At 37.1% G+C, this 15,429-nt stretch overlaps 2 protein-coding genes across 2 annotated transcripts; both read right to left on the bottom strand.

Moving 5' to 3' along the window:
* Positions 1-1,629: 1,629 nt before the first annotated feature.
* LOC109982984 (large ribosomal subunit protein P2) lies at positions 1,630-3,647 on the bottom strand. The gene is made up of 5 exons (XM_020632479.3): positions 3,543-3,647; positions 2,621-2,744; positions 2,485-2,533; positions 2,116-2,211; positions 1,630-1,741 (listed from the first exon to the last, which is right to left on the bottom strand). The coding sequence occupies exons 2-5, from the start codon at positions 2,741-2,743 to the stop codon at positions 1,668-1,670; spliced, it is 342 nt and encodes a 113-aa protein (XP_020488135.1). The 5' UTR covers position 2,744; positions 3,543-3,647; the 3' UTR covers positions 1,630-1,667.
* A 2,767-nt stretch (positions 3,648-6,414) lies between these two features.
* Positions 6,415-13,501, bottom strand: lin7c (lin-7 homolog C (C. elegans)). Its single transcript, XM_020632505.3, has 5 exons — positions 13,272-13,501; positions 11,929-12,047; positions 11,722-11,793; positions 11,364-11,573; positions 6,415-10,115 (listed from the first exon to the last, which is right to left on the bottom strand). The coding sequence occupies exons 1-5, from the start codon at positions 13,306-13,308 to the stop codon at positions 9,948-9,950; spliced, it is 606 nt and encodes a 201-aa protein (XP_020488161.1). The 5' UTR covers positions 13,309-13,501; the 3' UTR covers positions 6,415-9,947.
* Positions 13,502-15,429: the final 1,928 nt, after the last annotated feature.

Genomic DNA, 15,429 nt, shown 5'->3' on the forward strand with positions numbered 1-15,429 from the left:
CTTAGTAAGTATCTTGTCATTCTCTTCAAATACTGTCTCAATTCTCAATTCCCCCCAGTTAACTTCAACATTAATTTTTGTACTGTATATACCCCCTGTTTTTATTTTTTTATTCTTATTTATCTTATCTATTCTGTTTAATGTGTATTTGAGCTTTCTTGTCTGTGCTGCTGTAACGCCCGAATTTCCCCTCTGGGGATCAATAAAGTATTATCCTCTCCTCTCCTATCCTAAGACACACTGTATTAGACAATCCTAAAAGCCAATCGTTAAACGTTCATCAGTCTTTGACAGGGATAAATTAGAAACCAAGCAAAAATGGCTACTCTTTGTTTACTAGTTTGGGAATACTTATATACACACTTCTGTAAATTATGTGTATTTACAAAAACATTTAAAATGAAAAGATTTTTCTTGCTATCAAGACACCAGAGTGGTTCACTGTCTAAACGATCCATTTCATTCAGGAACATATACTGTAGGCCTTGTTGGGTTTACGGCCTGCTTAGTGTATGAGACAGGTTCAAGTGCTGCCCAAAGAAACAAATATCAAAACACATTCAATTACAAACAAGCAGCATTTTTCATTTTCTTAGTATAAACAGGCTCTTCTAGTCCACTGCATGAAACCTGTTTTTAGTCGTTTTGAAGCTATTTTAATTTATTAGACATAAGGAAAACCAGGAAACTTAAGTGAGCTGATGTTTAACATATCCGATCTTTCAAATTACTGATTTTAACAAGACTAATGTGAATTTTAATCATCAAAATCTCCTGTAGTCAAATCATTTTGATTTTTGCTGTGCAATGCCCCATTATGCCTGCTCAGATAGATTGTCTTTTTGGTCTTCACATCTACATTCAGTTTCATACACCTGAGATTTTGATACACTTTGAACAAGAAAAGGTTTTTTTTTTTGCCAAGGGCCTGTAAGGGCTGCAGACTAGGCCTATTATTGAAGTAAATATTCATCACATTACTAACAGTGAAACAACCAAACTCAAGCTTGTTAGGTTTTTTCCTTTGTATTACTGAAATCAGGTGTTCATCAGTTCAAGAAATATGCTTCTGGGAGGTACTTTGACAGCTACATCAAATTCTTATCCTGTAATGCTGGTCAGTGGACAGATGACACAGTGCAGGCGAGCCAACACTACTTCATCTGCAGTAGACAACGCATGTTTGAACGGTACACTGTAAATAATGTTATTTTTAAACAGTCCATGGTGTGGACTAATCCATTTTCATTAATGATTGAAAATGTTTTGAAGAACAGACACAGCATGTGCTCGTGCTACAAATTGGACAGCGCCATCTGCTGAAAACTGAGCTCAATCACATGCTCCAGTCTCTAATCTAGTTACTTGTATCTGACCTACAGCACAGTACTGTATGCAAAATATTTAAAACAATGACTGAACAGTGTCATTCCAGAAACACCATGTCAATTTTGTTTTTGTATGTTTGCACAATTGTGTTACTGATTTTCAGACTGTTGCACATTAAAAATCTTGGTACCAGTGGCTGCCTTTTCACCAGCCAGCTCACATTCAAACCCTTTACTACTTTCTGAATACCAATAACATTAAGATCAAAGCTAAAAAAAATAATTAAAAAAAACCACTGACTTATTTTTTTATAAATTTTATTTATCCTTTGGAAAAGTTTAATCGAACAGGCCGAATCCCATGTCGTCATCAGACGCCTCAGATTCTTCCTTCTCTTCCTTTTTCTCCTCAGCTGCAAAACAATATAACATTTTATCTCTGTAAAATCAACATAACATTCAACATGTAGCTATGCCTGTCACTAAAGTAATTCATGCATTTATCTTTATACACATTAGTCAGAATTTGTTTTAAAACACAGAGGATGCTGTACTTAAAATTGCCAAGAAAAGAGCCAACATTCTCCACAATCAATTTATTCATAGTGATTAACGAGCGATGTAAAAATTGAGAAATAGGCAAAACTGTCAAAATAGTTATTTGTAAATTTGTAACATGGTACCATGTGAAACTAACACAGAATTTAATCAGATCAACATACAAGGGGAAAGCATGTGCCAAATGTCACTGACGCTGACAAATTAAGTGCTAAACTGCAATGCTCACCTGCAGCAGGGGCTGCGGCTCCACCTGAGCCAGCAGCTGCAGAGCTGGCAACAGCCACTGCACCACCTGCAGGCATGCTGGCCAGCTTGCCGTAACCTGAGGAGACATGAGTTGGCAGAGGAAAAGCTCAATAACGTTGACACTCCATATCCAGGAACAAGAGAGGTCAGAAATGTAATCTAGTATTAAAAAAGACCTTTGGTTGAATAGTTATAAACTTCAAAATCTCAGTTATATTATTTTTTTGGTTGAGCAACATGAAATGAAGACTTGTTGTTTCTGTCTGCTTTCATTCAAATTATTTAAAAGTTTTTCAAATTGGATTATTTTTGACCAGTTACCTACTAAATGATTCATTGGCAGACTTACCTGTGGCAATTACATCATCCACGTTCTTTCCACTGAGCTCTGTGATGACCTGATGAAAGAAATCAAATCTGTTAACAAAAGCTCACTGCTGGTAGAACCACTGCAGCACCAACTCCAAGAAAACCATCTGATGTACCTTGTCAAGACGTGCATCATCAGCCTCAATGCCAACACTTTCAAGGATCTTCTTGATGTCCTTGGCATCAGGGTTCTGAGTCCCAGAAAGGGAAGCGAGCAGGTAAGCAGCAACGTAACGCATTCTGCAAGAAAAGCAATGTTAAGTAGGATTATAATTTCAAACAGTGTGAATTGATAAATCACCAAACAGATAGTAGCAGATTTTGTTAGTCCTCCCTTCATTAACATTGTGTCGTTTATAAATCTAAATCTGGCATGATGTTCAATTAAACGTATAAACACATCTCCAATCTTTAACAGAAAGCCAACAAGAGATTTTATTATACTGTGAAACAAAATTTTGAATATCCATTAATTTGAGGCACATGAAGACTAAGTCTAAGATTGATATGTAGAAGTCGTTTAAAGTGTCCTTAAAATGTTTTTTTAATGGTAAATCCTTGGCAGGTAACTATAACCACACAATGCTAACATAATATACATCTTAAATCAAATTGTTGGGGGCTTGCACGGCAACTTTGAGCAAATGCATTAGAGTTTTTTTCTCTTCTGAGTAACGTTGTGGAGGATAGATGAACACACAATCTGACCATCTATATTCTGAGTTAAAAGAAACCGCTACAAAATAATTTTAAGATGGTGTCGTAAATTGAAATAATGATTTAATAGGTGAAAAATGAGTTAAATTTGTTACATTTTACACCCATGTGGCGGCGTGCTCTGCGGACCCGCTAACATTATCACTAGCTAACTTAGCCGCTAGCGTCATCCCGGTGTGTAAAAAAAGAACAAATATCACCAAATGCCGCACCTCAACTTCTTTTTTTTGGACTTGTGGTTCGAGCTTACATATTCTTTGTTCCTAATTGTCTATATTCCTGCGATTAATTGACATATTAAGTTATATATCAAACACTTACTTGCTGGACAGGCGAACGCGTGTTCACTACAACGTTAGCACGGACAGAAAGGAAGGAGAGTCCCCGGATGTAGGCGGAAGAAACCTCGCTTCTTCTTCGTCAGACATTTAGACCGAAAGAGAGTAAAGTGCCGCCTGCTGGACCGGAGTGAGAATTAAAGTAGTTTACAAGAATCCTCCATTCAAAGAATGACACTTTAAATGAGAATTTAAATAACATTTTGTATAGTAGAGTCCGAAAATTGCATAGATCTATTTATAAATATTTTGTAATCTCAACCAGAAATTCAATTTAGATAATGGTGACGTTTTCAGTGAGAGGTTTTGAAAATTCAAATAGGGCCATTTCATATGTTAGTTACAGGCATTTGCATAGAAAATTATATTCATTCTTTCAATTTTCAACACATAAGCTCTTTGAAAACTTCCACAACCCTTAAGGCATGTTTTTTTTTTTTTTTAAAGTCGTAACATGTAAAAAACTGAAACAAATGATTTTTGTATTTGATTTATATTTCATCCCATAAAAACATCATACATTTTCATTTTGTCCTCTAAATATTCCACTTTTTGTGTGAAAAGGTTCCTTCCTGCGCAGAGTGGCGCCTTCAGTTTGTGTTGTGTTTCTTGTTTCTACATAAAAGGTTCAATAAAACAAGTTTCCCATTTACTGTTGTCAGATATTCTGCTTTAGATTCCCACTTGAAATATTATCTTATTTAGCTGTTAAATTATTTATTGTTTTAGTGGGATTTTTGTTCTTTGGCTTCCATGTGTTCCTGAAATGGTTTGCTCCAATTAGGGCGGGGCCAAGAGAAGCATAAAAGTAGACTCAGCCAGAGTCTCAGGGGAAACACTGTTATTTGTGGCAGGTTTCTGTGCTGTGGTTTTCTTATTAATCTACCCGGGACTGTTGTTTTTGCTCTTTTGCACGTTTTTGGTTAATAAATCCACAACTTTATTTCTGCAACAATTTTCTCCTCCTGAGCAATTCTTCTGCAGGAACATATTTTTTACCACCAGTGCCGAACAGCAAAACCTTAAATACATGTAGACTTACAACCCTGTAATGCCACATTTTGACTGTGCCATATCCATTAATTGCCACTTGTTTAAATAAAAGGAAAATAAACCACATTATTCCAAGATATGTCCCATCATTGTTAAATAAATTGTTTATGATTTAAATTACATTTTAAAGCCTGAAAACTTCTCATTCATCCTAGTCAGGCTGATAAAGTCTGCATTTAGCCTTTTTTCACGTCACATATTTAATCTAAGTGATTTAGTCCAGATCTTTTTGGTCTTTACAGATTTTGCTGTAGCAATATCTATGTGCAGAGGAAATGCTCTCAAACTTGTATGTTTTTTCTTCAAATATCTGCTGGTATAGTTTTCTTTAGGTCTCATCTCTTAGAACAAACTATGTGTTGTTTCGCCATACATGAATCAGTTTCCTCTTTCTCGTCGGCTCCTTCTGTTGTTTTGGCTCCAGATCCAGTTTGGCCTCCTGCTTCGTCCTCTGGCCCTGCTGCTGCTGCTCAGCTTGTTCCTGGGTGTGATTGATTTCGGTTGCCAGCAAAGACGCAGCGAACCATCCTCACACAACACTCTGCTGTGGATCGGGTCCACAGGATGAGAAACCAGCAGCTGTGCTCCGGTCTCAAGCTGTAGTGTGAACAACCGGCTCTAATGAATCGCTGTCACATGCACGGCTAGGTTCCAGGCAAGTAGCCACTGAATTACCTCTGAGCTCCTCTCAGACACCTATAGTATGAATGGATGCTTAAACATAACTATATCCAGAAAAAACTTTAAAAACACTAAGAAAGTGGCAGCAGACAATTTAGGCGGAAAAAGTAGGTCACAATTTTACTTCTCATGAAGACTGTCTACTCTCAATATGTCACAAAATAAAATAAATAGCATTGATTAAAAAAAATTCCAAGATTCAAAAATGTTGTAATCATTAAAGAGATATGTTGCTTTATTAGATGTGCCCATTAATGCAGGCATGACTGAAGGGAAAACTTCCGTCAAATACTTTCTATTGCAATAATTATTGAAACAGAGCCTGATTAATGTTATTAATAACATCCATGCTTTTTGTGTACTGATTATTAAAAACACCGCCTGTAAGAACAAAGATTAAAGATGTGGATTGATTTGGGAACAATATATAAAAGTGTGAGGCTCAAATCTTGTGTGCTGGATTTCTTTAGAGCACAAAACTGCACATAAAGAGAAAGATGGAGAGGCTTATAAAACAGGGATTATATTCTCCATAGTTCGTGATAATTCTAATGCGGAAAACCTTATTAGTTTCAAGATCTCCCCTACTCTCTGATACATTGTTATTCACCACTTAATCTTGGATTTGGAAAGTGTTTGTGGAGTATTTTCTGTATTTTACCTCATGGCATGACTAGTTCTGTGAAGTAGTTTCTTGCTTTATATACATTTGATGCAACACGGTGAAAGAGGAGCAGTGCGGTAGAAAGGGAAAACAGCTGCAGCAGTGAAATGTATGACTTTGTCAGATTTGTTGGAAAATGAAACATCTCAACTAGTTTAACAAGTCATGTTGATAATCTGCCCTTTTTCTCTGACAGTATTTTTTACATTTATTACATCAAACAGGATCATACTGTGTTGTTTAATCTGAGTTTAATGCTAAATTTTTTACACGACATCTTCCATACATTCTGTCATATCCGTTATTTGAAGCATCATGCAGCCTGTGTGCAACATAAACGTTTGAAATAAAATATCTCAACAAACAAAGAGATGCGATCAAAAGTGTTATCTCCGTTGTTTCCAGGGTTATTGAGTCACATTGTGCGTAAAAAGGAGTTCAAGGAGACCTTTAAGACTTGTTATTGTAAGCACTGTTTATTAAGCCTCCAAGCTAAGTATCCATATGTTCTACATCACAACAGTTTACATTCCACATCAATGTAACATAGTTAATTAGGTAAGAAACCAGAGAACACAAAATAACACAACACGCTCTAAAGGTAATAGTTCTAAACAAGCACTGGCTAAAACATTTTCAAAACATTATCAAATATTTCACAAATGTTGCAAGTTTGGTCTTAGTTTGGAAAAGAAAGAATCAGTTCAGCCCTCAGAAGAGAAGTTCTGATCCAGGAGGGTCTCTCTCTCTCTCTCCCCCCCCCCCCTCTCTATAGAGATCTCCTTCTGCACCTGCACTGCTCTTCAGAGAGGCTTTTCTGATATGGCCTTGGTACACAGTCAAAATGGAAGTACCAATCATTCCTGGTATTTGTTTTAGGAAAATCACTTATAAAAATTGAGAAAAATATCAAAAGAAAAGTATTATAAAAAATACTCTATTGACCATCCCAATATATAGACAAGGAAAACGAGTAGAAAGTTGAAGGGTACTTCACAGAGTTTCCAAACTAAGTCAGACAATGGTCGGTGACATTCAGTGGAGAGCGTGACTGTGCATTATCAATACCAAGTCTCATTACATTTTCCTGATTCATGATGCGTGTTCATAAGCAGTGAATCTAGCTAGCCAACGCCGGATCAAACAATCAAGTGACAAACTATATATTATTTTAAGACATTTCAGCTTTTATGTACATCCCTACTCTTGTGCTAAATGCTTGCTCCCAAAACAAAAAGTGCCTATGTAATGGTCTATTGCTAACCACACTGTCACAGAAACCATCTCTTCTACATGCATCCTGACAATCAACTATCCAATAGAAAAGCTTAGATCAAGACATTTCACTGCAAATACCTGACTGTGATCAGTTCAAGAATGTCCCAATAATAAAACATTGTAAAAGCAACTCCCATGTGTTTCAGTCGAGCGGTTAAAAACGGTTGAGTAAGTCACGTTACATTAGCCGCGTCCACACGGCCTTTAAAGTGGCCGTGTTCAGTAACATTCTGCAGAAAATTTACTGCTGTTTTGTACCATTCTAAGACTCATTCAAAGTTTTGAAATTGCTTGCATAGATCATCAATTTGCATTAGGTTTTGGTGTATTTTGTATGTTTTATACTTTGTCCCTAAATTAAGCCTTCTTAAGAAGTGTTAAGATATAAGATAAGGGGCTTATGTACTCATTGTGTTTGATCTTTTTTCCTCACATTACTTTTAATAATTTAGGTAAAAGTGTCATCCATTCAAAGCAATTTCAGTTCAGCTTGATAGTTAAACTGATAACTAAGGAAACAGCTGACTGGTAATAATGGATGCATGCAGAGATTGTAACAGACAAAAGTAAGAGATCTCAAGAGTGCCAGATCAAAAAGAGAGACTTATCATTCACTGCAAAGTGTTTCTGCGACTTGATCCAGCTTCTGTCTAATGTGTATATCACACAGATTGAACACAGCTACCTCAATCATTACTGCCCCTCTATCTCAATAATATGGCTTGGTCAGCTAGAGCCTAGTTTACATTATCATACATAACATGACGCTGCATCTAGATGTGGTAAGAAAGTTCTAAATATATTAGTGAAGTGATTATTCTGTTGTCTCCCCTTGAAAGATCAGAGAGAGACGTCTTTTCATACAGTACTCCCTTTTTGTTTATTATTGAATAATAAAATATTTTCACTGGTTACCTTGTTCGATTGATATGTTGCATGCAGGCGTGTGTTGTTGTTTTAAAAGCATTTACATCCACAGCATTCAAGGATTTCAACACTTTGTGTTGCATTTCAAAAAGTGAGAGGAAGTCTACAAAAACAGGCTCCTGTGAGTTATCAACACATTACCTACACGAGCCTGCTAAAGAAAGAATCAGAACGACTTGACTGATTGGCAGTATTCAGTAATAAGATGTTCACCATTGTTATTCCTTTTACACGATGTGCAGTTTGTATTTAAATATAGAGTAGATTGGTGCCACTAAACTGATGGTTTCACAGAGAAAGAATTTTAGTGATAATGAAGAAAAATACAAAAATGTCTCAGTATGGAAATAAATATGTGCTGACTGTACAGAAAACAACTAAACCTATTGCTGTAGTACTTTTTTTTTTTTAAATGTATCTATTGTAATATTGTTTGTCATGAGTATAAGCATCATCAAAGGACATTCTCTAAACCTGTTATCCCGCTTGTTCTGAACGATTTATAGAGATCAAATGACTAATGTGCCGATGCAGCAGATTGACACCATAATCTTCTAAACTCTTTAAAAACTTGATGTTTATGAGGTAACCATGTACAGTGTCTGTGATCTCAATCATGTGCAAACAATGAAAGCTCATATTAGGATGACTTGTTTCAGATTGCTTGATACACAAATGTCTGATTTCTCCTCATTTTTCCACTTCCACAGGATGACACAAACAGTGTTAACAAGCCGTTTGAACTTCAGATCAAAGACACATTTCTAGTCGACTGACTTCTAGTCAGTACTACATCTGGCAAAATAAAGAGGAAGTATACGTTCCTGATGTATGTCAAGATAAATTCATCAAAAGCTGAAAACGTCCTGTGTTATGCTGACAGCATGATTTATGCTTGTGAGTGTTAATTACTTTGATAAAAGTAAAACTGCAAGTCTCAGTGATGGCAGGCGTTCAGCTCAAAAGTTGCTGAGACCCCATTACGTCACTTACAGTACCCGCTGAGCTTTTTATTGTGTGTCTTGACTTTAGAGAACTAAAAGAGGAAGCCCAGAGAGAATCTTGAAGATAATCTAGCACGGTTGTTTCTCCGTTTCCTGCCACTTCTTTCCTGCATTATCAAACATATAACTATCTTTTCTGACTAATCCAAACTGTCATCAACTCCTCAAAGTTCCTCATTAAGACCTGCCTGTAGAGTGGTAATCAAATCAATATGCATAATTAAAGGGTTTTAAGAGTAGTTTATGTGTATAAATATCTAATCAAATAATATTTGAAAATAACAAAAGTATGAAGTTTATCTTGCCATAAAAAACATTTAATTATCAGCAATCGACTTTGAACCATTAAAAAGAAATAAATGAGAGGTGAAAACAGTACATGAGATAAACGGGTCTGCCCTGAGGCACTTAGTAGTGGCTGTGCTGAAACAATTTAAATCACTGCCTTTCCAGTCGAAGGAATTGTGTAGTTGGTCTCAAAAGCATTCAAAGTTGCATTCAAATTGTCACTTGAAAAATAATGCACACATGTGAGCGACCACCTACGTTGACAATCATGATCATTTTAGTGTTGGTCTAGAGTTGTAGTGTCAAGTCTAACATAAACTTTTAATGCTACAGAGAGGGGTAGAAGCACAATGAACAGTATGTGGGAGAAGGAACAATGGGCATGTTTGTTATGGTTTTGTTCAGGAAGGGAGATAAGAAAGGGACCAGAACAAACGGCCAAAAGGCTAGGAAGAGGAGAGACATGGGAGCTGGGTATCATCACAGAAAAATCCTACTGGGGATAGTTGTTCTGTTGCCGACGCTTCGCCGACCTCATTTTCTCAAAGCGTGACTCCATTTCCTCTAGGACTTTGGGGGTGTACCTTACGACCAGCTTCACCGTGCCCTGAGCGGCTTTGAGGAGTTCCACTGCTTTCTCGTGGTGCTCACCTTCCACACTCTGAATAACACAGAAATAAACAACATTTTTACAACATAGAGGCACAACAACTGTCGTTAAGGCTACAGTTTTTACAGTCGTATAATCCTAAAAAAAGCAATATACTATTGGCATTGTTAAGCACCAAATCAACGAGGTGTGAGGTCACTGGAACAAACAACGCACTCAGTATGTTTATTGGTTTGGTCCAACTTACTATATAAAAGTTTGTAATTTGGAATTTTTTACAAGAGAAAAAATACGAGCAACAAAGTCAATAAGTTGATTGTTTACGCCCGATGCTGGAGGCGCAACAAGGATCATTCACAAAGGCTGAATGATGGAACTGTTGTGGAAGAAAACTTAAGAGCCGGCCTTTGAATGTTTGTTTTACCAACATACTGAAGGTCCATGTTTCTCAACAATACAAATTATTGTATATGAACTATTTAAAGCTGGATGGGTACATTTTCTTCCTTAGATTGGCTTCAGAGCCAATTTTCAGAAGCCATGTTGTCAGTAGTCCTCTTCTCCATTACCTTTTTTGTTGTACAGCAACATTTATTTGACACAGGAGACCTTGTCCCGGCAGCAGAGGCCGGGCTCTCGAGTAGACGGAGCTCCCCCAAACCTTCAGCGAGGTGATCTGGCACTACTACCACGACGTCACTGACACCCAGACACCAACCACCCCTGTCCTCATTTGTGCATGGCCTGCTCCGACCGCCACCTCAGCGGCCAGGAAGTGTGGACAACAGGAATGCGAGGAATACAAAGGAGAAATCCTTCCTGCATTTTATCCCATTTCTCTGAACAATGAGTGTAGTCTTTTACCTGCTCTTTTGTAAAGCTCCTTGAGATAACACTTGAATGAATTGGGGCTATACAAATAATGATTGATTGATTAACACAGTTCTTACTGCCACGAATAAGCTCCGAAGTGAAACAGAAAAATACATACTGTGTCTGTACAATCTGTTGAGGCAAATGTCTGATATGTTTTATTTTATATTTTGGGCTATAAAAAAAGAATTAACTTAAGAAAAAAGGTCCAATTTGAGAAGTTTAGATTGTTTTTCTGTCCAAACTGCTTCAGAGTTTATTTAATTTCCAGGAAGATGTTATTCAAAATCCCCAGCTTTGCTTTGTTTATATTTTACATGGAATTGAATAAAGCTGTCTGAGAAATATTTTCATGTGATCAGACTGATGTGTTTTATGCGATTGCATCCCAACATCTTAAGAGTAAGTCTGTAAAATTGAACGTACCACCCCATTGACAGAGAGGAGCTGGTCGCCTCTCTTCAGGCCTCCATGTCGGTCAGCGATGCCTCCCGGGATGATCCGTGAGATATAAATGGGTGAGTTCTGCTCCTTTCCACCCATTATATTGAAACCCAGGCCTTCTTCCGTCTTAGGCAGTTCCACGACACGAGGATGTGAGTGTCCCTCACTGGCTGCAAAAGCTGCCACAGTTGCCTACAAATAAACAGTTCTTTAACCTTTGCATATATTGTATTTATACTCTAAGCAAGCAATATGTAAAGGTTTAACTCAAAACAACAAAGGCTCTTGAAGATACAAATGGTCTGAAAATAAAAATAGATAGCAATGAAATTGGGTATACCTTAGCTGTGGCGTTGGCCCTAACCTCAGGACTGCTGTTGATGTCCACAGTTTCATACACATGTTCATAAACCTGAGGAGACATGGTTGGACAGTATTTGGTCACATTCCTTGAATAATTGAATACAAGCAATCAAACCAAACTCTGTTATTCTGTCCTCTCGCACAGCAAAGCGCCCAAACAGTGACAAAGACAAAACAGTCTAACCTCTCTGACAGCATTACAGAATTCACTCTGTAAGACTCTTTGCAGCGCCTGTAGCTTCTGGGGTGGCACTTCCCCCGTCCTCTGGAGCTTATCAAGCAGTTCAACAGCACGGTTAATATCTGTCAACAGGAAAACAAACACAAAGATAATCATCAAGACTTTTATTGATATCCACATTGATATGAAGACATTGCCCGCTTGAAGGCAGTGCTCAATCTGCACCAGAATATAAGTGAGCATCTAGAGAGCTTCAGAAATTAAACAAAAGGTGTTCCCACTGGAATACATTATAAATGTATAAACTAATTATTGTTTGGTCCATTTCCTCTGAACAAACATGTGAATTTGTTTGAAATTTGATTTTTCGTGACTTGCAGTAGATTTATTCTGATCATACTTTTTTTTTTTTTTTTCCCTGGTTGGAGAAAATGAATAAAAAACCCTTCAATGACACTTCATGAGTCAATCAGACAAGATGAACTACACCAGGCTTCAGAGAAAGATTTACTGCACCTACCTAAACTGAGATGTCAATACAAACATGTCATTGAATTAAATGATGAATATATAACCAACATGGGACATTATATCGTCAATCTTAAAAAGAAAATGTGCACAGGTACAGGACAGTACAGGTACACTGGAATTATTGTACTAGCATTGTAAGAAAAAAAAAGAAAGAGTACAAAAAAGTAAAAATAAATGAGTTGTATTAACAGCTAAGCAAATTAAAATAAACTGTACAGAAGTTATGCACTATATTAAAGCAATAATAATAAATCTCTTTGCTGCAGTAACATATTAAACCATAACCAGAAACTTAACTTAAAAGTTAAAATACGGAAACAGGTTGTTTAACTTATTACTTCAGGTGTTCTGCAGGTAAACAAACATCATTATTAATATAATGTTGTTTGTTTCAGTATCAACCTCAGTTATTTACACACACACAGCAGCAGCTGAGATTGAAATAAAGTCTATAATATAAAGTCTTAGATGATCAGGATCATGAAACTGGTGTGTCAAGTTGTTATGAAGCCTCGATGTTGAAGAAGAATCTTTAAAAAAAACCAGCCAAGTGTTGTAACTATTAATTATCTTGTGAAACATTGAAGCAGTAAAACTATCTTGCAATTCTGCCGGAGCAAATGAGACAAACAAAAACAACAGCCAATACGATTAGCTGTTCACAAGACTCAACATAAAACAACATTAACAAGAAAGAAGATGGTAATAACTTAAATCTAACCATCTGGCTAACGCTAGCTAAACTAGCTTTAATGTCTTCCCCGGTATCACAACAAATATCTCTAAGCTAACGTAAGCTAGTCGACTATGGTTACCTCTTTCCAGTCGCACAGGTTCTCCAAGCGACGCCATTTCTTTCAAATAACCTTTTTTTTCGCTGAGTGTCCGATAGGAAAAATTGCGTTGAACGCTAGATGTGGGGAAAACTAAATTTGGTAATCCTTGCTAGCTTTCCGTGTGCTTAACCGAGACGATAATTCAGATTAGCAAAGTTAGCCGGCTAGGCTAGCTGCCAGTGTCATGGGGCGTTCATGTAACCCTCGTAAAAGTGGTAAATCAACGAACTCGACAGATTATTTTCCCGTAGTTTATTTTGCATGCTTGTATTCCTGAGGGTCTCTCCACTCACTATAATTTAATGATTTATATCAGTATTCCGTTTTAACACAATTCCTCAACCAATGCTGTATTTCAAAGTTGTCGAGGAATCATTATCACTGAAGGTCCATACATTATCTCTATTTCTACATCTAACTTTATATATAACACAGTTCCATACATTATCTAGTTGTCGACATATTCAGTCTGGGGTTGTTGACAATATTCCGGTAAGAAATGTGTTTATGACAAACTAAGTGTCTGATTTCATATTACATGCATGCAGACGATCTCCACTCGTCATGCAGGACAGTGTGAGAAAAGATTAATTTTAATTTTAGGTTTATTTTGGTAAATATGTTCACAATGAACATAATAAGCCATACTGTCGCTCCAGTAAACAGTAAGGAAAAGTACCCATTTCCATCCTATACCAATATTAAACGACCACTCAGTTAATTAAATCTACTATCATCACTGATAGATATTTAATTTAATAGTAGTTAGCCTGTGCATGGACGCTTATATCTCCAGGGATTGTTACATAATGTTTTGTTGATGGGTGACAGGGGACCTGCCAGAAACTTCCTTTTCCGACACCTGGGAGAAGCGGCTCCTTTGCTGCCCTCTGCTGGCGACTCTGCAGAATACAAGTCTACAGAAACTGCTGCTGCACTGCTCTCTGTGTGGGCTGAACATTTCAAGCATGAATCACTCCTGACCACACCCCAGCTGGTGATGACACACAGTGCTTTGACAACTGATGAAAAACACCTGCTGTGACATCACCAATGGGGCGTGACTAGACGCAAAAAAAAATACTTTTATGTGGGACCCACATTTAGGGGGAAAATAGCTATTTTTAAAAATTGTTTTCTTATGCAATAAAGTAGTTGTTTCCCTAATTCCCCCCCCCCCTTGCTTTTGTCTTTAAGCTTCAGCCAAAGCTCTGGGTCAAAGTAAAAATACATCTTACTGTAATGTATTAACCAACATGCATGTTTAATGGCTACATCCTGGCTCAAAGACTACACTTATATTTCAGAATCACTTTGTTCATTAATGACTGCATTTGGAGGATGGTAGTTTAGTATTACTTAAGCATTCTTGAACAAAAGAAGCCTGAGGCTTCAACTCATGATGAATCAAACAGCTCAAAATATCTTGTCTAGGATACACTGCAAGAAGGTAAGATTTAGCAGGTGCTCAGTCACATACATCCAATTTTAACAAGTCATTCCAAATCTATCTGAAGGGGGATTGTTGTTCATTCTTAGTTTGGTTGTAAATAAATGTCAGGAAGCCTTTTTATTGTTAATTCATGACAAGGTTCATTTGAGACTACTGCTTGCTTCTCATCTTTCTCAGAAGTGGTGCAGAAGAATTTTAACTTTCAGCATCTTCATCAGAGGATCTGAGAGAAACAGTGTAAACCTTTCATCTGCACATGAGAAAAACATTTCCCTTTTCAGTATTATTTTTTTTTCAAATACAGCATTTGGTCTTCTTCAAAAGGTCACACTTACCTTCAGTAGGCTGAAGAAGAAGAATTTGTCGGTTGGCATCCCTTGTAACGCAAACATGCGACTCATTTGGAGCTGTTGGTGAAGATTTTGATCAGCTTTTTAAAAAAAACGGGACTGTTTTCTCCCGGTGAAATGTATCATATTGTGGGTACATATACATGTATTCTGTGAGAAATTGAAAATTTTGAACACTCTTCTTTTTCCACAACCCCAAACCAAAGCATAGACTTGTTGTGCAAGGGGTAGCAATGGCTTTACCATTGTACAGCTGCATGAACTCTGCAACGATCGTTCCTCTTTTGAAGATTTAAAGGTGGGACTTCAATGCACTAATAACAAAATGTTGAGT

This window comes from Labrus bergylta, chromosome 3, assembly GCF_963930695.1.
Source record: "Labrus bergylta chromosome 3, fLabBer1.1, whole genome shotgun sequence".
NCBI classification, from domain to species: domain Eukaryota; kingdom Metazoa; phylum Chordata; class Actinopteri; order Labriformes; family Labridae; genus Labrus; species Labrus bergylta.